The sequence below is a fragment of the Orussus abietinus genome, unplaced genomic scaffold (assembly GCF_000612105.2).
Source record: "Orussus abietinus isolate OABI.00-Male unplaced genomic scaffold, Oabi_2.0 scaffold87, whole genome shotgun sequence".
NCBI lineage: Eukaryota > Metazoa > Arthropoda > Insecta > Hymenoptera > Orussidae > Orussus > Orussus abietinus.
In genome coordinates this window covers 405,247-429,917 of record NW_019396015.1, presented here as the reverse complement: position 1 = coordinate 429,917, position 24,671 = coordinate 405,247, and the positions used below count along the sequence as shown (strand labels likewise).

The 24,671-nt window shown below is 36.6% G+C and overlaps 2 protein-coding genes across 7 annotated transcripts in view; both read left to right on the top strand.

Annotated features, from left to right (window-relative positions):
- Window positions 1–9,383, top strand: part of LOC105703795 (tyrosine-protein phosphatase non-receptor type 4) — a 13,965-nt gene extending 4,582 nt beyond the window's left edge. For 4 of the 6 annotated variants that reach the window (XM_012432471.2, XM_012432469.2, XM_012432470.2 and 1 more), the window contains 11 exons: window positions 24–111; window positions 472–624; window positions 715–947; window positions 1,182–1,349; window positions 2,357–2,534; window positions 3,895–4,062; window positions 4,242–4,417; window positions 4,682–4,881; window positions 4,977–5,320; window positions 6,244–6,528; window positions 6,748–9,383. In XM_012432471.2, the coding sequence (XP_012287894.1) occupies window positions 24–111; window positions 472–624; window positions 715–947; window positions 1,182–1,349; window positions 2,357–2,534; window positions 3,895–4,062; window positions 4,242–4,417; window positions 4,682–4,881; window positions 4,977–5,320; window positions 6,244–6,528; window positions 6,748–6,831 (2,077 nt within the window). In that variant the 3' untranslated portion in view covers window positions 6,832–9,383. The remainder of the gene's footprint in view (window positions 1–23; window positions 112–471; window positions 625–714; window positions 948–1,181; window positions 1,350–2,356; window positions 2,535–3,894; window positions 4,063–4,241; window positions 4,418–4,681; window positions 4,882–4,976; window positions 5,321–6,243; window positions 6,529–6,747) is intronic. The other 2 variants (XM_012432472.2, XM_012432473.2) reach the window with 2 other exon arrangements.
- LOC105703796 lies at window positions 6,873–24,671 on the top strand. The gene is made up of 3 exons (XM_012432474.2): window positions 6,873–6,919; window positions 19,172–19,391; window positions 24,199–24,671. Exon 3 carries the CDS (start codon window positions 24,199–24,201, stop codon window positions 24,493–24,495), a length of 297 nt encoding a protein of 98 aa, XP_012287897.1. The 5' UTR covers window positions 6,873–6,919; window positions 19,172–19,391; the 3' UTR covers window positions 24,496–24,671.

Below are 24,671 nucleotides of genomic sequence, written 5' to 3'. Positions count from 1 at the left end.
ATATTGTTTTGGTGATCGCGCAGAGGACAGTTGCCAGCCGACGCAGAGTACAACTTTCTTGATCATGCCAAACGTCTAGATATGTATGGAGTGGAGTTACATAAGGCAAGGGTATGCACGTTTGCTGTTGTACTTGCTTTGTAGCTTGATTTCATTTGCTTTGATGCTTGTTCTTTCTGTCGTATGTTTTTACTTAGTCTTGCTTATTACACGTACGTATACTAATGAAAGTTCTAATTGTTCAAAACCCGTTACAGCAGATTCTTATTCAATTAATTGCGATTTTGAAATTTCAGGACACTTCCTTTCTATATATATTTGTATTTCTTTTTAAAGGTAATTGCATGTATGTTGCGGAATAGTACTTTTTATGTTTGACTTGTCGCATGTGATTCTGAAACGTATTCAATTAGTTTAGTAAATCATGAATGTTCATATATTTCGGTATTTAATAAAAATCTTTCATTACAGGATTCCACAAACAAAGAAATTCAATTAGGCGTAACATCGATAGGCCTCGTAGTCTTCCAAAATAATATAAGGATCAATGTATTTTCGTGGTCGAAAATCGTCAAGATTTCTTTTAAGCGGAAACAATTTTTTATACAATTAAGGAGGGAGCAGGTACATTAAAAAAATATATTATAAGATTGGTTAAGAGTGTCAAAGAAGATTACTGACAAATATTGCATTTTTTTTTCTTTAATTTTACAGTCAGAAAACTATGACACGTTGTTGGGCTTCAATATGCAGACATATCGTAGCTCGAAAAACTTATGGAAAGCCTGCGTGGAGCATCACACCTTCTTCAGATTGCACAGTCCTAAATTGCGTCCTCGACGATTCCCCCTCACTTTAAGTAGTAGATTTACATATTCCGGTCGCACTGAGTTCCAAACTGTAGAGGATGGCAAACATCGAGCTCGAGTGGAACGGACGTTTATAAGGTAATGTTATTGGTAATGTCTTCAACGACATGCCTCTTATGTTTAGTACTATAATTATTTTGTGGTTTCAATTTGATTAGCTGTAGAAGTGAAAGGGTTACAAAAGGTTTTATTAGGCTTCCATAATAAAGAAATTCTGTCACTGACTGTCATCGTAACTTATCGACTACTTTTGAGAAGTTTACTGACTACACGAATTCATAAGTAATATCTAAAGTTTTACCATTTGTACAGATCACCAAGCAAAAGATTGGTCCATGGGGTAACAGCACCGATCGTCGAGGAAAAAGGAAAGGCAATTCTCCCACCTGGTCGACCACCACGTCCATATGATAACAAGGTTCAGTCTCTTGGTGCTCGGGAACCTCGTCAAGCCTGGGGAGAAGGAAATCCCAGCGATGAGTTAGTGTTACATCGTTAATCATAATCTAAGCGAGTTTAAATCGTTAACCCTTCAACTGCGAAGGGTGCTTAAAGGCATCTAGTGACAAGCGCTCCCGTGATGTAAAAGGCAGCTAACTTTTACTTGTTCTTTACCACTGCGTCGGGCGAGTGGCACATTTATTTTTTTTTCTGTGCACTCAGCAGTCAAAGGGTTAAATTCCGAGGACTTTAGTTGACCATCTTTTATATTTCGTATTTTGTGTTTGGCATCTCTAAATAATGACAGCTCAAATGTAATACGTGCATTCCATGTGTTATTAGAGCGGTTCTTATTTAGTCTTGGCAAATATTTTTTTACGATTTTTTTTCACACTATCCCCCAATTTGGTTCTATTTTATGTAAAAATAATTCGTGTAAAATTTAACCTTTGGACAAAGGGAAAGGGTGGCCCTGAGTCCTTAAAAGTGGAAAAACCCATAAAATTGAAGAAAAATCAATTTTATTTGTTTATCTTGCAAAATATTAATTATATGCAAAAAAGCTTCATACAAAAGTTGTAGATCTATTTAATATGCGCATATTATTATGTACGACTTTTTCTCGGAAACAGTCATACAAGAAAAAGTCATAGGTAATAATATGCGCATATTTAACAGATCTTCAACTTTTGTATAAAGCTTTTTCACATATAATTAATATTTTGCATGATAAACAAATAAAATTGATTTTTCTTTAATAGTGTGGTTTCTTCCATTTTCAAGAGCCCAGAGGCACTCTTAACCTTGGTCTGATTAAGCTCAAATTTTACATGAATTATTTTTATTATTATTTTTACATAAAATGGAACGAAATTGGAGGTAGCACGAACAAAAACCGCAAAAAAATGTTTGCCAAGAGTAAATAAGAACCACCCTAATGTGTTATGTTATATACCTATCCTATCGTGTCGCATGTTTCGTGTTACTAAATCTTAGTATTGCCTGTGTTGCATGTTCGTGTCATCAACTCAATCTCCGGTACACAGCGAGGGTGGTTTTTTGTCCCTCAGAGAGGATATCACCGGGTCGCACACTCAAGGTGGCGCCTTCTCACCTGTTCTGGGCTCACGTGTGCTCAGTTACGCCGATGACGATGCGGCCATCGAGAGGAATATTTATGATCTTCCCGACTACAGTGAGCCCACCAGTTCACCAGCCCCCCAGGTGAGCGCAGGGCACTATTTGAATACACAGTCTATCTTTCGTCGAGACAAGAGAAATTTCAAGCAGAACTGTTTTTATTCATTTGCATATGCATACAGCAGAGGATAGTGCTGTTGCGTAACTATCTATTATACGTACTTTCTACGTAGAAATTTAATATGTACTGTGTACTTTTATGGTGAGGGATGTACGCAGAGATTTAGGTTGCAGCTATTTTATAGGGGATCTATTTCGTTAGCTGATAACTGTTTTTTTTTTAGATTTGAAATTATTGATTAATTAATAATAATGTTACCGACATAAAGTATCGAAGAACAAAAGTAAGCTGAATATTTTGTCAAACATTTATTTCATTTATTGAATGTATGCATATGCATATGGAAGTTCATCCTTGACAAACGATCTTCCCAATTACGTTAGCTGTGCATTATTTTGCTTGCATTTTGTAAACAAACTAGATACGGAAGTATAAAGCTCCGATGGTTTAAAGATAGCGATGAATTAAAAACATTTTGTGAAAGTGCCAAATCATTGATTAGCCGCAACGCGTATGTCAGGTTTCGCGAAGTAATCGAAATTTAGAGCATTCTGTTAATGTTTTCCTTTAAATGTACTACTTCAATCGCGTTAAAAAAAAGATTTAAACGCCGTGCACATGAGATAGTAAACATTGTGTAATATCATTCCAAATGCGAAAGTTAAGTGCCGTGGATTAATTAATACGAAATTTATCATACAATTCAAACTTTGGTCCCGTATACTTGAGCCATAGTCGGATATACTCAATTTAACTCTACCGCACATATCTCATTTCTTCTGCGCAAGAAGGGACATTTTTACTGTGCAATGCTTTCCTCGAATAGTCGATCATCATCTATTAAAATACTTACAATCTACACGTGTTACGTGTACTTATCTACATTAAGTGCAGAACGTTTCGAATGCGTAAATTTCTCTCGAGAACAAAAGTTCAGCCGATCTCGCTGGGTGTCAGGAAACGTGAACGCAACGTAACTAATAATAAAATGCAGCAAGTGTGGCCTTGCACTTGAAATCATTTTGCATCTGTAACAAGCTGCTACAGTTACCGACCTACGAGATTAATGGAGCAATCCACACGAGCCGCATGGATGCCGCGCATGAACACAATGAATCAATTAACACGTTTTTACGGCGTCACGCCTTGACCATTATGTTCTGCATGATGACTCCTCTGTGTCGTGTCGAGCAGACTACAAAACTAGTTGTATGTTGGGATCTTACGTTAGTACATCACATTAGTTCTCGCTTGTAACTCTCGTATTACATTTCATGAGATCGGCATCATCGTAATAACCGTTTTCGATATTCTCCCCTACAGATACTGGAGGACGGGCTGGTGACGATAAGGTTAACGCCGGACGAGCAGGGCCGTTTTGGATTCAACGTGAAAGGCGGTCTGGACCTTGACATGCCCATTTTGGTGTCGCGTGTCGCGCCGAACACACCTGCCGATCGGTGCTATCCAAAGCTGAACGAGGGTGATCAGGTAAGGAGCGTCAAGTCGTGCTCGGGCCTTTAACGCGAGACTTTGTACATTCTGGTGAGCGCTCCAACGTGTAACCGGAGCTTTTGAAGTTACGGAGTTAGGTAATTTTTCTGTTCGTGTTGCCAGTAAATTTGACTCCATTGTATGGCTGATTTATGAATGAAGTTGCGTGGTCGCAGGTCGTGTACATCAATGGAATCGACGTGAATGGGATGTTGCACGAGCACGTCGTGAACCTGATACGCCAGTCTCGAGACTCGGGAACTGGTGAACTCACTCTTACGGTGAGGCCCAATGCCCTGTACAATGCACTCGCTGGCACCGACGAAACCTCAGAGGAGGAACCGCCTTATAGGTATTTCCTGAATTTATTTCATATACGGGATGACTCGTGTGCAGCGCTGTTAAAACATCTGCAGGGAGTGTCAAAATATATAAAATTCAGAGTGACTTTTGAGGGCAGATTTTGTTTAATCTTGCAGTGGATACTTCAATTTTTGTTCTCCTTGGAACCTAAGGTTGATACGATATAAAAAGGTGCACTGTTTAGTGGGATTTAAAAAGAATATCCTGGGGATTTTTCTTAAACTTGAGTTATAACTATGTTTCTTTTTATTAGATACGTGCCGGATGCTCCTCACGCTGCCGTTGGATCCGATGCCCTTGCTCAGTCCATGCTGTTATTAGCCGATGGCCTTGCCAGTGGTGCACTTATAGCGCAGTACGAGCAACTCTATAGGAAGAATCCGGAACTTACGTCGCTCGAATCCAAAAAGCTCGAGAATCAGAGTAAAAACCGGTATCGCGACATTTCGCCGTGTAAGTTTCCTTTTGGCGCGAACATCTCAAATCTAACGGTCACGCTACACGAAGTGCGTTGCAAGTAATAACTCTTTGTTCTCGCTGTTTCGCAGATGATGTAACCCGTGTTATTCTAATGGGTTCGTCGAATGGCGATTACATTAATGCTAATTACGTGAACATGGAGATTCCGGGATCTGGCATCATAAACCGATACATCGCCACGCAGGGCCCTTTGTCATCGACTGTCGCAGATTTTTGGCAGATGGTACTGGAAGCTGGCAGTACCCTCGTTGTCATGCTGACTACCCTTGTGGAACGTGGACGAGCTAAGTGTCACCAATACTGGCCAACTATCAACGAAACTCTGACCTTGAGGAACCTCACGCTTACTTCTACCTCGGAAAAAGTGGAAGACACCTTTGTCTTTCGGGAATTTATACTTCGTGATATCAATGTACGTAGAGATGTCATTTAGCTTGCTTATGAGTTTTATGTCTGTGTGGCATTTTGTTAATTTTTATTTTGTTTTGCTAATTAGCTTTAAAAACGTCAAGTTGAGAAGGTGGCTCGCGTTAATCGAGGCGCTGGCATCCGTTATTTTTACTTTCTTTGTGATAGGACTTTAAGGTGATGTGAAACCCCCTTCAAATCAGTCGATTCGAATACAACACTTTTTTTTTAAGGGTAATAGATCAAACTGTCCAAAACTTTGACACATCACTCCTGATCATCTAAGAATTGTCCTGACACATTCAACATTTGGATTTTTAAAAAAAATTTGTTAACTCAACACAGACCAGAACCAAAATGGCGTCGAGCTCTCATATTTCGATCAATATACAAATATCGAAGACTCTGATATGAGAATCGAAAGGGTCAGGACAATTTTACGACAATTTAGAACACCCTCGTAGTCGACAAACTCGCATTTGAACGGGATAAAGGCAAAAAAACTGTTGTATGCGCTTCTATGCTGAAACGATGGTAATACGGGGTCTCGGAGTGAAAATTTAATTGACTTGGAAATCACAGATGGCGCAGGGGGTTTCTCTGCAGTCAATTAGGGCCCCAGAAAGCATGAATCCAGAGGATTTCTGGAGTTTTACTTCGATTTCTTTATAATTATTGTATGAAAACGACAGGTGGAGTATGCCATTTGGTACAATACCCAATATAATTCGACACAGTTGTCTATATAAAAACGAACGTCGGCAACGTAGGCATTTAGAATAATCTTCTTTATCGACGTCGATCAAGTTCCTCGACGTGTTTCACTTCACCTTAATCGGTATTGTCAGTACGTAGGTTATTCGTACATTCGTCACCGCTTTTGTCTGTTAACGTAAAATCTTGTTACATTTTTGTTGGAATAAACAGACAGGAGAGGAGAGAGATATAACACACATGCAATACTGCGGTTGGCCGGATCATGGTGTGCCCAACGACTGGCGACAGTTCACAACTTTTACGGAGAGGGTACGGGCTGCGAGGACGGGAATAGTGGAACCTGCGGTAGTTCACTGTTCTGCTGGAATTGGCAGAACCGGAGTTTTAGTTCTAATGGAGACCGCTCTGTGCCTCGTCGAAGCGAATCAGCCTGTTTATCCTTTGGACATTGTGCGCTCCATGAGAGATCAGCGAGCGATGATGATTCAAAATGCTGTACGTCATTTTTTATTTTATTATGTCCTATGATTTTCAATTCTTGGTAAGCCATGATCTAGCTGGCGTTTGAAACACCTCGCGGAATAATTCAGTGATTAATTCTAATCGTTCAAATGTATATAATTCGACAATTTTTGCTTTTCGTTTGATACTCCAATAGTTTAATTAACCAGATTCGATGCACTATCTTCTCTTATTCGACCATTCTTTTTTCAGAGTCAATACAGGTTTGTCTGTGAATCGGTCCATAAAGCATACACAGAAGGTATAGCGAAACCCCTTCCAGAGTTCAGCAGGTGAGACTTGTAGCCGCTCGTGAGAAGAACACACCTACACGTCATATTACTTCGTGGTCCTCACGGTTCTCTTCATCTTAGAGTAATCGAAGGTTCGATGCATAGTTGTATACCCCGACAATAACAGTTGTTGTCCGTTATGACGGTTGCTTCTTTAATCCATGGGTTGCGAAAGCGTGTTCGCACAAAGTAGCGTTGGCTCTACTCTTCAACGAGTGGTTACTTGAAACTTCAGTAAGTTGATACCGTGGCTCGAGCTTTTAACGGATGCTGACAATTGAAGACTGAATGATAAGGAGGATTTTATTGCCAGTAACTGTTGAAGAACGCGTCGTACGATGACATGTTAGATACGTATTATTGGATCCATGTAATTCTATTGCAAGAAGAAAAATTCTCATTTGAATAAGTGGAATGCAAACCGATCGTAACAGGTACTGTGTAGAATCTATCGCAGTATTACATTGAATCGTTCGCGAAGAAATTAAATGCTCCTCGATCTGTGAGAGTTTGAGAATGATTAAGAGGCACCACGTTAGAAAATTAAATATTTAGTGTACGAAAGCATATAAAAGTCCTTGAAGACGGTGCGTAGATTTAATATTTTCCACTAGTGTCAGCTAAATAACGCTCCTCGAAGTTATGCCATTATAATGAGACACGCAAATACGGAAACATCGAGACATTAGTGAAAATTTACATTTTCAGATATATTTATTTATTACTATAACTCTTTTTGCCAAATGTGACGTTGAAGTAATGCCAAATTCATACGGACAGATAGAAAATCAACGTGTTTTGGCTGTGTTCTAATTATTTAGAAAATAATTGGAACACAAATTTGTAATCCTTATATTGTCCTGTGCTACAATGCCGATATGTATCAGACATTTTAAACAATTTGTCCTACGATCGAGGTTGATATTTATGGACATCTTATTACTTTGTCTTTAGGAACGAGGTCTTCCTCTTTTTACTGTAATCTAGTTGGACATACAAACCAGTAATTTCATGTTAAGTAATCTTGAAAATGTTTGAATGTTAATCTATGTAACGCATTCTTCAACGATTTCAAACGTAGCCTGAAATAATGAATTAATTCAAGCCTAATATCAACTTGCTCCTCATAGTGTATATTGTGTACATTTTTTTTAACATTTAATTCATCGGAATGAGTAAGCCACTAGACAAGTCATTTTATGTTTCTTTTATTTTTTTCAATGAAACACACCATTTATCACATTTTCCTTAAACAAGGACACGGCGTTGTCATATTTAGGCATTACATTTGATTAGTAGGAATTTTCATTAAATCCTAGCGAATGTCAGCACGTTTCTAAGCTGGTGTATTTTGATATTTGTATCGAAACCTAGCCATTTCGATGTGAAAAAAAAAAAGAAATCTGTCCTTGATACCGTCATTATTGTCGACAAGTTCACGAAAGAAACGCTCTCGTGTGATCCGCACCCCTTTACCGTGGGTCGATATTACGATAAGAACATAGTAACCTTAGATATATCGTATCAATTACGATGAACCATAATCAAATAGTACTTTCGTACAATAATTGAAAATTTAAAATAATGTAAGTAGACACCCGAACGGTGTGACGCGCACTTGATAAGGTGAAGTATTCGTCCTGCGAGTGCATAATGTGTATCAGTGAATACTCTACATAATCTACTTAAATTCAGAAGGAAACGGTGATTTAACAGATTCATGTACACTGCAATGGTACAATATCCTTCAAGATGAAACATCCGTCCTGTAGAAATATTACAAAAAAAGAAAAGAAAAATACTAGTTCCTTAACTTCTAATCAGACATGTTTTACTGTTTTTAGCTTAATTTTTTACTTTGTTGCGCTTAGGCTGCATTAATTCTCCCTAATTGATTGCTACACGTGCAAAAGTCTCTGCTAGTTTTGTTAAGAGCGAAATCCTATCTCCCTTATTTAATCACTCAATTAATACCTGGTCCGCTTTGTGATCAATAGTACATTTATGGACAGCAGTGCACAGTTCGTTAAAGTAGATTGAAATTGTCCTGAAAGTGCCATTTTAGAGTGTTAAATATACCACGCCTACAACCGATTAAAAAAAAAATATATCTTGCAGTGTTTCGATACAGTTATATTATTGAGTGCCTTCAGATGAAATAAGACATTTACATTTCTTAATAATCTATTGTCGCACATTCAGTGAAATGAAGAGTACAGAGCACTTTCGTGGGCAAGTAGTGTCATGGAAGAAAATGTTTAATCTATTCAATGAAGAGGTTTTATGATAAGACCAACCCCAGGAGCCAGATTGTTTTGTTTTGTAATATTGGATTGTCGGAAAAGTCATGACGCATTTTTCTATGCCATCTGTTACAAAAAGGCGTCATAATTTTTCCGACAACCCAATAGATCAGAAAACATTTTCTGTCCAGTTTGATGTGCAGGGCTAAGTAAACATTGCAGATAATGACTGGGTCAGTGTTTCGCGTCTATATATATATGGCGCGAAACTCTACCGAGTTTCTTAAGGTGATATGAAAGGGACATTCTATATATATAANTTTTATATATATGTATATAGAATGACCCTTTCATATCACCTTAATATATCGTACATGTTGTATACACTTTCCCCCTGATCGTCTTATGTTTGTCCCTTAGTACGAGACTGAATGACAGTCAGTCGAATTGATAACTGTCCTATTGGATTCATTTATTTTAACCATTTTAACCCTTTAGCTACGAAGCGCCACAATAGTGACCTTTTTATTTACTACGCATTTATAGCGACAGACAAATATCGCATTCGTCTATCACTACTACTAATCTGCGATTGTTTATTCACTTTATTTTGAGATCAGATCAGTCCTTGGGTTTGAAATGTTGAATTGTTTATTACTGATAAGCCGCACGTCCTATCGGGTTTTTCATTCGATCACTTGGCATCTAGAAATTTTTATCGAATTAAAAAAAGGTATAAAACCTCCACGCCGGATGTAACAATTTGTATACAGCATGCAACAAAATTGGTGGCTACACTTTACACAGCGCTGTTCCCGTTGAAAGTAGAGTTTAAAAGTCTTGTACAATACCCCCCGTTAGCTATTTTTTAATTAATTATTACAGGTAAACTATGCGCCGCGGAAAAAAAAAATACTACAGGACTTTTCGACGCGAAAAAACATCAGGCATACTGGTATTTTTTTTATTAAATTCCAGATTGTTGTAATATTATTAATTCTTTCTACTATCGAATGATGCACATGGTGCGTCATCGAGTTTGGAAAGCTTAACATGTGATAGGGTTAATGTAACAAATATAACCGCATGGATTGAAAATTAACTAACAGAGACACCTTGAATTTAAGTTTTCTTAAAATGGCATTTGCTTCTTTTACATCAGGACGTTAAAAACGAAAGAATCATCGTTTCCTATTCTACATTTAATTCGTTGAATTATAATTTAATGGAGAAATGTGTATTTATTAGTAACGAATCATTAATACTGTAATTATCCCTTTAATAATGAGTAAATATAACTCTCCTGGTAACAAATTCACCAGTTTTTCGAACCAATCAATTCTGTGAATAAGTGAACAGGTTCTTGCAGTACTGATCTTTGAAATGAGCTAGAATTGAAGTAATGAACAGGAAATATCACGGTAATCAATCCCGTGTTCGGTAGCGTATTCATTGATATGCATGGTATATTTTTTACCTATATTAAACGAACAAATTACGACCAAATTATCGTCTAACGTCCGTAGAGAGGCGCATCTAAGGTGCGAGCGTAACTCTGTAAATAGGAAACGAAGTAACCCACGTTTATTATAAACTAAATATATTCTTAATACGAATTCATTCAAGGCCTAAACCTGCGACGTCTCCGCAGCTGCACGTTTGCGGGGCTTTTCGAAATGTTTATTTTTTTACCGCGAGGCAACCTTGCAGCCCAACAACGGGCTGCGGTGTCCATTGAGAATCCGGCTGTTAAATTTGTACCTTTTTACTTATCGTTTCACCGCTAAGAGAGAGAGAAAAAAAAAAAGAAAGATTGCACCGGAAACGAACCGAAACAGCGTCTTAGTTGTTCATCGTTAACAGTACTCTGTAAATCCTCGGGATTCCCTCTTCTATAAGAGATCTGGTTTCTTGTAATATTAAGAGGACCGAAAAGTAATCAAAATCTTACTGTACTCACTAACTGTGAATGAGCTCATTGAAGAAGTTTTGATTACTTTTCGGTCCCCCTAATATATTGTATAAATGCGTTTCCGTGTCTTTCCTGTCGGTCGCGATACGTATTGTCGGATTTTGTTTTTTCTTAGCGATAATCGGCATTAATTATTAATCCCGACAAGGGGGCGTAACAATGATGCGATTTAGTTACACCTTCTTTTCAAATTTTGCGGCGCAATTGTAGGATTAAAATTAGGGAAAAAGACCCGGTTTTCTTTTTATATACTGTAAATTAGGAGCCAGGCCGTGGCAGAAGGGATTTACCGTTCCAGTGCGAATTGCTTTATCAATTTTAATTAGATTATATTTTATCTCAGTCGCGGTGCGGGTGCACCTTGTGGTTCAGTTTTCTTCCCCGTAGCTTCGCCAAGGTAGCTTACGACTCGAAACATTGCGGTTGTATATTTTTGTATTATTATTTATCAGCGCGTCTCTAATTTATGTTTCGAACCGTTGTGTACATAGACCGTAGAAATAGAGAGGCAGGGTATTTTACGTTACATTAAGGGGACTCCTACCTATTAACAAAGGGAAAATACCCATTTTTCTGACAGGTACAGAAAATATGAAACAACGTGTAACTGCAGCGTTTTATTAATCATACTTTTAGATGCATGTTATCATTTTACGTAAAGAAAATTGTTTGGAAACTTTAAAGCCATTTAACAAATTACACCATTTATCATGCTTTACCATAAGATACGGCAAAGAGTATCCATTCCGAATAATTCATATTTTGCATACATGATTGAATCTGTGGCTAAGGAAATGATCACCGACAAATATGTAGAAGCGAAATTACTCAAAATTTTGGATATTCGTTATCACTTTTTTGCCAATTTTTGCCATACTTTGCTAAAATGACATTTTCAAATTATCGAATGCTGTCGGAAGAAATGAAAATGGTCATTTCTGAGCATGCACTCGTTATGATTGTTCTTCTAAAGACGGAATACTCTGGAGTGATTCGTTTGTTTGAAAACTTAGGACAAAGGAGGCCGTACGTAAAAGGTACGGTTCATTATAATGTGTCACTCCAACATTTTTTATATATTATAACAAATAATTATATCAGTATATAACTAATATAACAGTATATATCTACACGTGGTTAACTCGTTTGTTACCAGCCGTCACATATATGACACATCGGTAGCGAAAGTGGTAAACTCTGGTAGCGAACGAGTTAAATTGTATTTAAATACGGTGTTTCATTTTTTACCCGTACCTGAATGAAAAATGGGCAATTTTAACACCGTCGATAGGTATGGGCCTCCTTAACGGTCAGATTGTGTACAAGCTTCGAGAATTGTTTTCATGATTACAGCAAGGGGCCTAGTTTAAATAGCCACCGGGTTAGGAGAAGGCCGCGAAATCGACGTCGACGTCGTCGTAGAATAAACTTGTTGCCAATGTGCGATTTCGGTGTCCGTAAAAACTGGGATGGCTAAACTTGCCGCTAATTAATCACATTTAATGCCACGTTTAAGTTGTTAAACGGTTTCTTCCTTTTTTGCAGCATAACACTATGCCTTCCTGTCCCACTTTTACGTACACTACCTAGCTGGTCCAGCAGGATATTTCTCTCTCTACGATTATCACGGAGGTCATACTTGTAGCCGTGAATTTTCGAAATTTCTGCATTTTTTCTTCTTTTTTTTTTTCCTTTCGGACAAACTGGTGAAAATTATGAGTTAATCGTGTCATGTGATATGCAAAGGTCTGCAGAAATTTTCGATAATTCACGGTCGTTCATATTCCGCCGCTTCGTTTTCGGGGCGGAATATGTCGTGATTTCGTTATATATTTAGCTGGAAGGTGTTAGACAAACGTAACGCTTTTGACTAAATTTGTCATGGTGTCATGGTTTTTCTTTTCTTCCCTACCGCGACAGGTTTTGTCGCTTGACTTTTGTTCTCTTACGTTGTCCGCTACCTCAACAGTGTTGTTCTCTTCTGTTAAATTTACAAGTCGCGATACGACCGTTTTCTTTTCAGGTTTCCGCCAAACGCCGCGATTAGCATGCGTAAATTGGAGCGATGTTGTCTACACAGAATACGTACTAGAACAATACTTTTTATGTATTTTACAATCGATACGATGGATCGTGTTAATAGGAATGATGATTTCTTTTAACCTTTTTAATCATTGTGGGCGTCTAATGCCCGGTTCCACAGGCCTCGGTCAAAAAGCTAATCCTCGGTTACAATGAGTTGCACGTTCCCCCCACATTTTAACGGCGGGTTAATATTATTATTAAATTGGAGCGATGTTGTCTACACAGAATACGTACTAGAACAATACTTTATGTATTTTACAATCGATACGATGGATCGTGTTAATGGGAATGATGATTTTTTTTAACCTTTTTAATCATTGTGGGCGTCTAATGCCCGGTTCCACAAACCTCGGTCAAAAAGCTAATCCTCGGTTACAATGAGTTGCACGTTCCCCCACATTTTAACGGCGGGTTAATATTATTATTAAATTGGAGCGATGTTGTCTACACAGAATACGTACTAGAACAATACTTTTTATGTATTTTATAATCGATACGATGGGTCGTGTTAATAGGAATGATGATTTTTTTTAACCTTTTTAATCATTGTGGGCGTCTAATGCCCGGTTCCACAAACCTCGGTCAAAAAGCTAATCCTCGGTTACAATGAATTGCACGTTCCACCACATTTTAACGGCGGGTTAATTTAGATTAACCAGCCAGATTAGATCGTTTAGCTAAAGTTGATCGAAGTTTAACCCAATAACTGCACAAACGTGAGGAAAACATGAATTAGATTGAAGATGTATTAACACCTTCTTGTGACGAAACTGACTAAGACGTTTTTTATTTAATTTACAATTTGTAACTTGCTTTGTAGTCAATTAGAGTGTCAGCCAATCACGCGAACGAGTTCACCACCAACAATGCAACTTACTTCGAATGGTTTATACGATTAGTTAATCGCGATCTAAATAAATTTGGTGGAATATTTACGTTTTTAATCCATGATTAACTTAGACGTTTACTTTAACCTACGGTTAGGCAATCAATGATGTAACCGAGGTGGGTGGAACTGGGCATATAACTTGAAACATAAAAATATGTGGATTGAACGGAGACTGCATTATACTTGCTACGTATTAATATTACAAGTTTGTATAAATTTTGGTACATGTAGGAATCATCCAGTATGAATTAATCTTGACCTTAAGCTCCGTATAAGTATGTGGTAGAAGCATTGTAATTGGTTTTTATAAAATTTCTAGAATCTTTCCTAGCAAGGAGATTATATGAACTTTGTGTCGTTAGGTTTCATTTCAATTTGACACCTGGAGTTTTATCTCGTTATTGTCACAATCAATCAAAAAAAGGTTCAAAGCGTTAAAGTATATTTCGAACCTCTTATGTTCTTCCTCTAAACACATTATTTTATATATTTTTTTTAATGTTATATTATCGGGGAAATGAACGGTAACAATAATTGTACATGTACAATCGACTGTTTCAGTTAGATCACATTTTAATTAATTACCTCGTTAAGAAATGAAAACCGGTATAACATTTTAATAAATTACAATTTCTGTTTCTGCTGAAATTGTACACTAATTGCATCGCTTCTATTATATAAATTTAGCTTAACATTTAGATTGTTTATTACACATTCTTTTGAAATCAATACGTAACAAATATCGAATAGCTTAACGATAGTTGACTCAGGGTTGCTCCTTTTAACCCATTCAAGTGTAAAATTAAAGGCCCTTTGTCATTCGTTTGTACAGTTTATACAATCTATACTGCCAGTATGTAACGTTATATCGTTGATAAAACTTGCTTGCTGTAGTCAACTTCGCTATCGCACTTTGGAAAATCAATAGACCCTGAAGTCGCGACTTGTAAGTGAACGGACAGGTCCGATGTTAACGATTAAGAAATATATAATAACCAGAGTTAGTTATTTTAACAATTCTACAGCAGTACCACGGTAGCTACATATTATATATTGCCATAACAGTGAATCGCTCGTCACTTTCGTGATCATCGTAAGTGGTGAATAGGTCGAAAAAGTTTATAGAAAATTCGCCGAGTGGCGTTTCCAGACTCCGTAGCCGACTTTGGATTTTACTATTAATATTTTATTTTTTATTTCTTTTTTTTTTTCAACGACTGTTATTCGCCAGTAACTTTAAACAATCCGTTCGATGCAGTATTGACGCGGAACACAATTAATAGGATTTCTACGAAGCTTAGTACAAAAGGAACCATCGAACGCACTTCATGCCGAATTATCGTCGTTCAACGACACGATTTTGCGATGTAATTAAATTAGGTTTCGAAAAGGCGAATCCGCGAATTATAATGCCCGACGCGCGTATATAGTTAAGGCGAGTTTCGATTGGCAGATCAGTCGATAGCTGTCTAGTCTCGTGATTAATTTGTACTTTTGAAACTGTCGAAATAAAACCATTTTACAGAAATTAAGGGCGTTTGGTAGTGGATTCATAGAATTAAGGTGAAGTGAAACGCGTCGAGGTACTTGATCGACGCCGATAAAGAAGATTTTTCTAAATGCCTACGTTGCCGACGTTCGTTTTTATATTGACAGCTATGTCGAATTATATTGGATAGTGTACCAAATGGCATACTCCACCTGTCGTTTTCGTACAATAATTATAAAGAAATCGAAGTAAAACTCCAGAAATCCTCTGGATTCATGCTTTCTGGGGCACTAATTGACTGCAGAGGGACCCCCTGCACCATCTGTGATTTCCAGGTCAATTAAATTTTCACTCCGAGACCTCGTATTACCATCCTTTTAGCATAGAAGCGCATACAACACTTTTTTTGCCTTTATCCCGTTCAAATGCGAGTTTATCGATTACCAGAGTGTTCTAAATTGTCGTAAAATTGTCCTGACCCTTTCGATTCTCATATCAGTGCCCTCGACAATTGTATATTGATCGAAATATGAGATCTCGACGCCATTTTGGTTCTGATCTGTTGAGTTTAAAATTAAAAAAAAAAATCCAAATTTTGAATGTGTCGGGACAATTCTTAGCTGATCAGGAGTGATGTGTCAAAATTTCGGACAGTTTGGCCTAATAACCTGAAAAAAAGTGTTGTATTCGAATCGACTAATTTGAAGGGGGTTTCACTTCACCTTAAGATACGTCTGTATTGTTCTGAACAATTCTAGATTTTTGCGTTGTCTGTCAACGGAATTAAATGAGACTTCTATGAGTCTTCATAGACGAAGTGATGCAAAATTTGCATCAAATATGGCTCATAAAAGAGCATGAAACTAGTCATGAGGAGGTGTTGCTTATTAGTCCTCATGTGGAACTGATATCTGCAGGACGCAATGACGATCCAAAAATATTTAAATATGAAACAAATTTAAGTACACGCAAGGTCTCAATGTTTGTACACATATGTACAGCTAAATTTATTTAACGCATTGCCGATAAACAATTGTAGCGTCTGTAGCTCATATTTGAGCCATGGCGTGACAAATTTACCGCAAGTTTTTCTTCAAACGTTTTTCTTCAACTTTATTGCGTAATACGCGTACATATATTGCAGACATTTCATGCAGCAAATGGTCGGTAAATTGTTTCTAAATTGATTTTCCTCGTCATATGATCATGAATTTCTATCTGGGAGCTTTTGTTTAGTGCGAGAATTATGGTGTTTTTCTTTTTCCCTGCAAAACTGCAGGAAGGAAATATAGCTGGATGTTAAGTTATAGGAGCGTTTAACGTTGCGGTCGTTTCATTTTCGAATGTCAATAAGTCAATATCAAGGCGACTGGACAAAACTGGATGGTTCTCTTGAAAGTATTGCACAGTGAAAAGTAAAAGTTCACGGTCTTTGCCGTTTAATTTGGCCGACCTATTCAACCGACACGTAGAGAGATCGGAAATTGAGCTCGATAGGTTTGCGACGTAAATGACGTCGCAGCCGAGGTAAAAGTTGACCAATCCTGCATTAAATTAGAAGTAATGTCCATAGGAATTGTCCTATCGGGACATTGAAAGGTAGGAAGTCTACAGAACGAAAATACAGGCCTACTTTCTACCCAGTTATTTTTCATCTCGACGGAACTTCCCTAGTAGCACAAAATATTTCTCCTATATTTTCTATATATTTATCGAATATCGTACATTTTGTTAATATTTAGCAGACATTTGAAATATTTGCAAAACGTTTACTTTAGAATATTATCTTTATAATATTTATATAATATTAGCTCCACGTGTTTTCATAATATTCTTCTACCAGATATACGAAACATTTCGTTTCATTCTAATACAAGTATTTTTTAATTATTAACTGCCGAATACATTATAAACGTTTTAAATATATTTTAAATCAAAATCATACGTTTTGCTTCCACAATGAAGTAGCGGAACGAAAATATTAGAAAAATTTCTCGTGTTCTTTTATACCAAATGGAGTGTCCGATAATAGTCGTGAAGTGAAAAATGTATTTTTATTATGTTAATAAGTTAAAAAATATAATGTCTCTATATGTTTATAAATTATTGAAACTAAATATGTCTTGAGATTTTCAAGAAATATTTCAAATAGCTTCGAATGAAATCTACAAAAAATCTTAAAAAATCTGTCGCTTGAGATATTTAGCAAAGATTACAAAGAAATATTTAGAAATTGTTCTATGCTACTAGGGTTCTCCGTAACGATGCGGAATCGGGAGGATGTCCTAAAGTGTATTACAATAAATTATATTACAGAGTAATCCCAAGCTATCGATGAGCTTAAAATTTATTATGTACAAGTAAAACCTTTATCCCAGTTTCGTTGTAATTATTCCAATTAAAAATTCTTTTGGCAAAAATACTGTATCTTAAAAATTCCAAATGTTGGTAGGGGCATTTCGAAGTGAAACGTTAATGTTTTACAGCTAATTACAGTTTACATTCGTTTGTGCTTTAATATGATCACAATTTACGTAAGATATTTTCGTGAATATCGGTTAACTTCATTTTCTTGCCTGAAAAGTCAGCAACTGTGCTCCTGACTTGTCAAAGTAGACAATAAAATCGCCACTCATTATTATCGTTATCTCAACTTATTTCTTTCTGCCACTTACTTCCTATTTGCATTGATCTCTGTTTTAGCATGGAAACAATTTACGTTAGCATTCATTCTTTTAGTTAATTATTGACGTTTAAAGTGAAATAAAAATCAAAATAAAACCTATACATAACACCCAAAAAAAACCAGTACCGACCGCGTAAGTATTACGTGACGTAATAATTAAGAATAATGAATAATAATTAAGGTCAAGTGAAATACGTCGAGGAACTTGATCGACGTCGATAAAGAAGATTTTTCTAAATGCCTACATTGCCGATGTTCGTTTTTATATTGACAGCTGGGTCGAATTATATTGGGTATTGTACCAAATGGCATACTCTACCTGTCGTTTTCGTACAATAATTATACAGAAATCGAAGTAAAACTCCAGAAATCCTCTGGATTCGTGCTTTCTGGGGCCCTACTTGACTGCAGAGGGACCCCTGCGCCATCTGTGATTTCCAGGTCAATTAAATTTTCAATCCGAGACCTCGTACCATCCTTTTGGCATAGAAGCGCATTCAACATTTTTTTTGCCTTTATCCCGTTCAAACGCGAGTTTATCGACTACCAGAGTGTTCTAAATTATCGTAAAATTGTCCTGACCCTTTCTATTCTCATATCAGAGCCCTCGATAATTGTATATTGATCGAAATATGAGAGCTCGACGCCATTTTGGTTCTGGTCTGGGCTGAGTTAAAAAATTTTGCTAAAAAATCCAAATTTTGAACATGTCAGGACAATTCTTAGATGATCAAGAGTGATGTGTTAACGTTTCGGACAGTTTGGTCTAATACCCTTAAAAAAAGTGTTGTATTCGAATCGACTCATTTGAAGGGGGTTTCACTTCACCTTAATTTAGATCTTTCACTTTGTTTTGGCCAATGTATTATTTTTATATATGTAATATCTGTAAATATTTAAAAATGGAAATAAACACGGAGCTCTGTTTCCTATATGTAAGAATATCCAAGAGGTCACGATACGGGACTATTTTTTTACAGGTGATCGCCCCACTTCGGTAAATTTCGAGACGAGTAAGAGGATGTCGCCAGACTGGCGAAGGAACTGGACGAGCATCCTCATCTCCACCTGATCTTCACCTGGTACCATCGACCACCACCTGTTACCTCAAATGCTGACCAAGTATAAAAGCGACCTGTGGTCACGCTCTCGTCTAGTCTTCTCGTGATTACCACCGACTGCGAAAGCGACATCGGCGAAGTGAGTGTTCCCTTGCAATTGTACTTAATAATTAGTCGTCGTTAAAAATAAAAAGAAGAGGGGTTCCCTTTTCTTTAGCCTCTCGCAAAGAAAAAGGACTTCGAGAAAAGAGAACCTCCTGAATACCGATTAACGTTTAAAACGATAACTTACTGCATATATAAATGAATGTTGTTGTTCTTATTATTAGTAATTCTTTTATACACGTACTTGGGAAAAACTGAAGACGTTCTTTACTCTTTGTGACTATGATAATTGAAATCAGGTATCCGATAATAAGGATTTAATGGTTTATAGTGGTTTACTTTCGAATAAGACTGAACAGTTTTATATGCTGAAATAAAAAAAGAAACGTATGTCGCTCAATGCGGAAAAAATGATGTACTGAAGAATATATCGATGGTTCTCATAATTTTGATCCGTTGATGTAATTTTGGATCATTCGACGTTTCTTTAGCTTTTACAAGGTTTCTATTATACTTTTCCTACGGAAAGTAGTAAGACATGTTATAAGTGTTTTCTTATTTAATTTGTTGACTTGACGCGACAAAGTGATCGATTTAAGGTGTGTGTAAATAACCCAGATAGAAATTCATGATCATATGATGAGGAAAATCGATTTACAAAATATTTGCCGACCATTTGCTGCATGAAATGTTTGCAATATATGTACGCGTATTACACAATACATTTGAAGAAAAACTTGTCTTTTTATGATATTAGATTTAATACCAAACCTAGTAGCATAGAATAATTTCTAAATATTTCTTTGTAATCTTTGCTAAATATCTCAAGCGACAGATTTTTTAAGATTTCTTGTAGATTTCATTCGAAGATATTTGAAATATTTCTTGAAAATCTCAATGACATATTTAGTTTCAATAATTTATAAACATATAGAGAAATTATATTTTTTAACTTATTAACATAATAAAAATACATTTTTTACTTCACGACTATTATCGGACACTTCATTTGGTATCAAAAAACACGAGAAATTTTTCTAATATTTTCGTTCCGCTATTTCATTATGGGAGCAAAACGTGTGATTTTGATTTTAAATATTTTTAAAACGTTTATAATGTATTCGGCAGATAATATTTAAAAAATACTTGTATTAAAATGAAACGAAATGTTTTGTATATCTGGTAGAAAAATATTATGAAAACACATGGAGCTAATATTATATAAATATTATAGAGATAATATTCTAAAGAAAACGTTTTGCAAATATTTCAAATGTCTAGTAAATATTAACAAAATTTACGGTATTCGTTAAATATATAGAAAATATAGGAGAAATAATTTGTGCTACTAGGGAATAGTCTCCATTTACTGATAATGGTATAAAGCCCTCCTGAAAGTCCATTCTTGTAATTATAAATTGTCCCATTTAATATTGCAAGAGTTTCGCCAGATTTTCGTCCGGCCGAGTGAAAGAAACGAATGTCGACTTCGTGGAAGTCACTGAGAAGTTTCTTTCTCTCCTCTGTGCATTTCCTGGTTGAAGAATGCGATCCACTTCCCTCATTCGGGTGCAATGGGCAATTTCCTTACACGGAAGAACTGTAACGATTAAAAAGTTGGCCTCGCCGAAGCGGCTGTGTTACTCGCCGTTGAGAATACCGATTTTCATACTTTCCCTTCCTTTCTTTCCTATCTTATATGGTCTTCGGTTGAATTTACTACGCCTACGCGCTAATCTCCTCTCCTTACGTACAGTTGCATGAGTTGCATAGAAATTACTGAAGAAAAGTATGCGACGTACGTGTCATCGTCGATCCATTGTCTTACATGCACCTGTCATTAATATTTATAATTGTGTAAACGGAAGAGTTTTATTACGCGAACATGGAGTACACGATATCTTATATCTGTAACTTACTGCAAGGAATCTAATTCAATTTAGGTGGCAGCATAAACGAAGAATTTATGCTCATGAAATTTAATAAAATTGTAAAACTTAAAAGAGTACCCCTGGTAGCACAAAATATTTCTCCTATATTTTCTATATATTTAACGAATATCGTACATTTTGTTAATATTTACCAGACATTTGANTGCCGAATACATTATAAACGCTTCAAAAATACTTAAAATCAAAATCACACGTTTTGCTCCCATAATGAAATAGCGGGAGGAAAATATTAGAAACATTTCTCGTGCTTTTTTTATACCAAATGAAGTGTCCGATAATAGTCGTGAAGTAAAAGAAATGTATTCTTATTACGTGTTCATAAATTAAAAAATATAATTTCAATATATGTTTATAAATTATTGAAACTAAACGTCATTGAGATTTTCAAGAAATATTTCAATTATCTTCGAATGAAATCTACGAGAAATCTTAAAAAAATCCGTCGCTTGAGATATTTAGCAAATATTTAGAAATTGTTGTATGCTACTAGAGGTATATATAAAAAACGCGAAATTTTCATTTTAAATTATCGGCTTCATTTGCTTTTTTAGATATGAGTAGAATATTTCGGTCTTATAGTGCATGTTTACTTGTTGTTAACCCCCCTGATTACATCTCGTGTTTATTAACATTCCTTCTTAACGAAGTCTTACACAAGGTAAAGTGAAATTCTTGGGCACCTGCACGTGAGGTAACTCGATGACTAAAATGACAACACTGATGAGCGGTGACATCCATTAAACAATCTCATGCTTTGAAGTGATAATAAGTGTTTGTACGTGAAAAGCGAATATCTCAGAAAAACTGCTACTTAGAATTTCAAAACAATATTTGCTACATTGCGTCACAATACGTTCTAACGATTTATACTTTGTCAATGAGTACTGAACAATTGTTTGATTAAAATTATTTCGCAACTTGAACTATTGCTTTTCGGTAATAAGGAATATTATGTTAACATTGTTATATATTCAACATCACTCATACTCGTATTACTGAATTACATCGTATTAATAACAATCATTGTATAATAATAATCGCTGTTTAATTAATGCATTCGATTACGTACATTCGAAAATAATAATACTTTAACTTTTCAACATCATTCGTACTCGCATTACTGAGTTACATCATATTGATAACAATCATTGTATTATAATAATAATAATAGCGGTTTAGTTAACACATTCGGTTACGTATATTAAATAATAATAACACTTTGATTTTTCAACATTGTCCCATTTTTTTATTTCCTACATAGTTGAATTAAATATTTTACATTCCTTCGGTCGTCCGAATTAAGTTGAAGTGGAACACGTCGAGGAACTTGATCGACGTCGATAAAGAAGATTCTTCTAAATGCCTACGGTGCCGACGTTTGTTTTTATATTGACAGCTGTGTCGAATTATATTGGGTACTGTACCAAATGGCATACTCCACCTGTCGTTTTCGTGCAATAATTATAAAGAAATCGAAGTGAAACTCCAGAAATCCTCTGGATTCATGCTTTCTGGGGCCCTAATTATACTGCAGAGGGACCCCCTGCGCCATCTGTGATTTCCAGGTCAATTAAATTTTCACTCCGAGACCTCTTATTACCATCCTTTTAGCATAGAAGCGTATACAACACGTTTTTTGCCTTTATCCCGCTCAAACGCGAGTTTATAGACTACCAGAGTGTTCTAAATTGTCGTAAAATTGTCCTGACCCTTTCGATTCTCATATCAGAGCCCTCGATAATTGTATATTGATCGAAATATGAGAGCTCGACGCCATTTTGGTTCTGCTCTGAGCTGAGTTAAAAAAATCTTTTTAAAAATCCAATTCACTTTAAAATTCTTAAATTTGCAAGCTCGAGGATCTCTTGCATACTTTATCATTTCTTATGTTTGGATTGACATTGTTTACTATTATTGTGAACGGTATTTGATGGGATCCCTAACTTTAGTTGAAATAACGTGCTTAATTTCGTACGTTCATGCGTTTAACTGCACTTTATTCCTTGCCGTGTCCTCGACTCTCACATTACTTAAGGAAGGGGGAAAGTATGTTCATCCCAATCATCAGAGATTGCCGGAGACTTTCAAGTCGATTTCTTGCCTGGAACTAACGGGAATCCAAAGGGTCACTTCCCCTTTTTTAGTTCCAACGACCTGTTCGAGGTTTGTGATGCCCTGGTACTTTCTAAAGCATCATTACTTCGTTTCTAAGTATTGAGAAATCCAAATCTCACCGAAAACTGATTANACTAGATATTAATAATTATCTTTAATTATTCATTTACAAAATATCCTAACGCGCTTTCACGTTTCGCGTTTAGGACAATTTTACGACAATTTAGAACACTCTGGTAGTCAATAAACTCGCGTTTGAACGGGATAAAGGTAAAAAAAATGTTGTGTGCGCTTCTATGCTAAAACGATGGTAATACGAGGTCTCGGAGTGAAAATTTAATTGACCTGGAAATCACAGATGGCGCAGCGCGTCCCTCTGCAGTCAATTAGGGCCCCAGAAAGCACGAATCCAGAGGATTTCTGGAGTTTTACTTCGATTTCTTTATAATTATTATACGAAAACGACAGGTGGAGTATGCCATTTGGTACAATACCCAAAATAATTCGACACAGCTGTCTATATAAAAACGAACGTCGGCATCGTAGGCATTTAGAAAAATCTTCTTTATCGACGTAGATCAAGTTCCTCGACGTGTTTCACTTCACCTTAAGTATTCGGAATGAGATTACCACGAAAAAGGGTATAGATGAATTTTATTATATCGACGTCGATTAAATTTCTCAGCGCCTTTGATATCATCTTAAAGTCACAAAGCGCCGTGAGGGCTAAAAAGTATATTAACATATTTAAACCCCCTTTTACGCTCTTTACAGATGGACGGTCGCACGCTAGCGATGATAGCGCTGCTCGTAGGAATCGCCGCTGCACTTCCGGCCCCGCAAAAAGATGGCCAGGTCTTCAGCAACGAGGCGATTAGACAGGCTCAAAACACGTATTTGATCCCAAAGGACGCGACTATCCAGAAGGTCCAGGAAGGCATCGAGCTGGCAGCCTACGAATCCATTCCCGGCGACCAAAGGATCAACCTTTTCGAGATCCTCGGAGAACACGTGCCTCCGGAAGTGGTGAACAATCTCCAGAGTCAGATCGACCAAATCGGCAAAAATTAGACGAGGCCTCGATTATCGACCATTACTTCCTCCCGAAGCCATTCGTCGATCGAATCCTCGCTCGACACCTGGTTGTACATGTAGAAATATTTATTACCGAACATCGGGCTGACCGTCTCGAGAAATTACCTATGTGATCTTTCCACTTTCGTAAATAAATCAGAAGTGAAATCTCC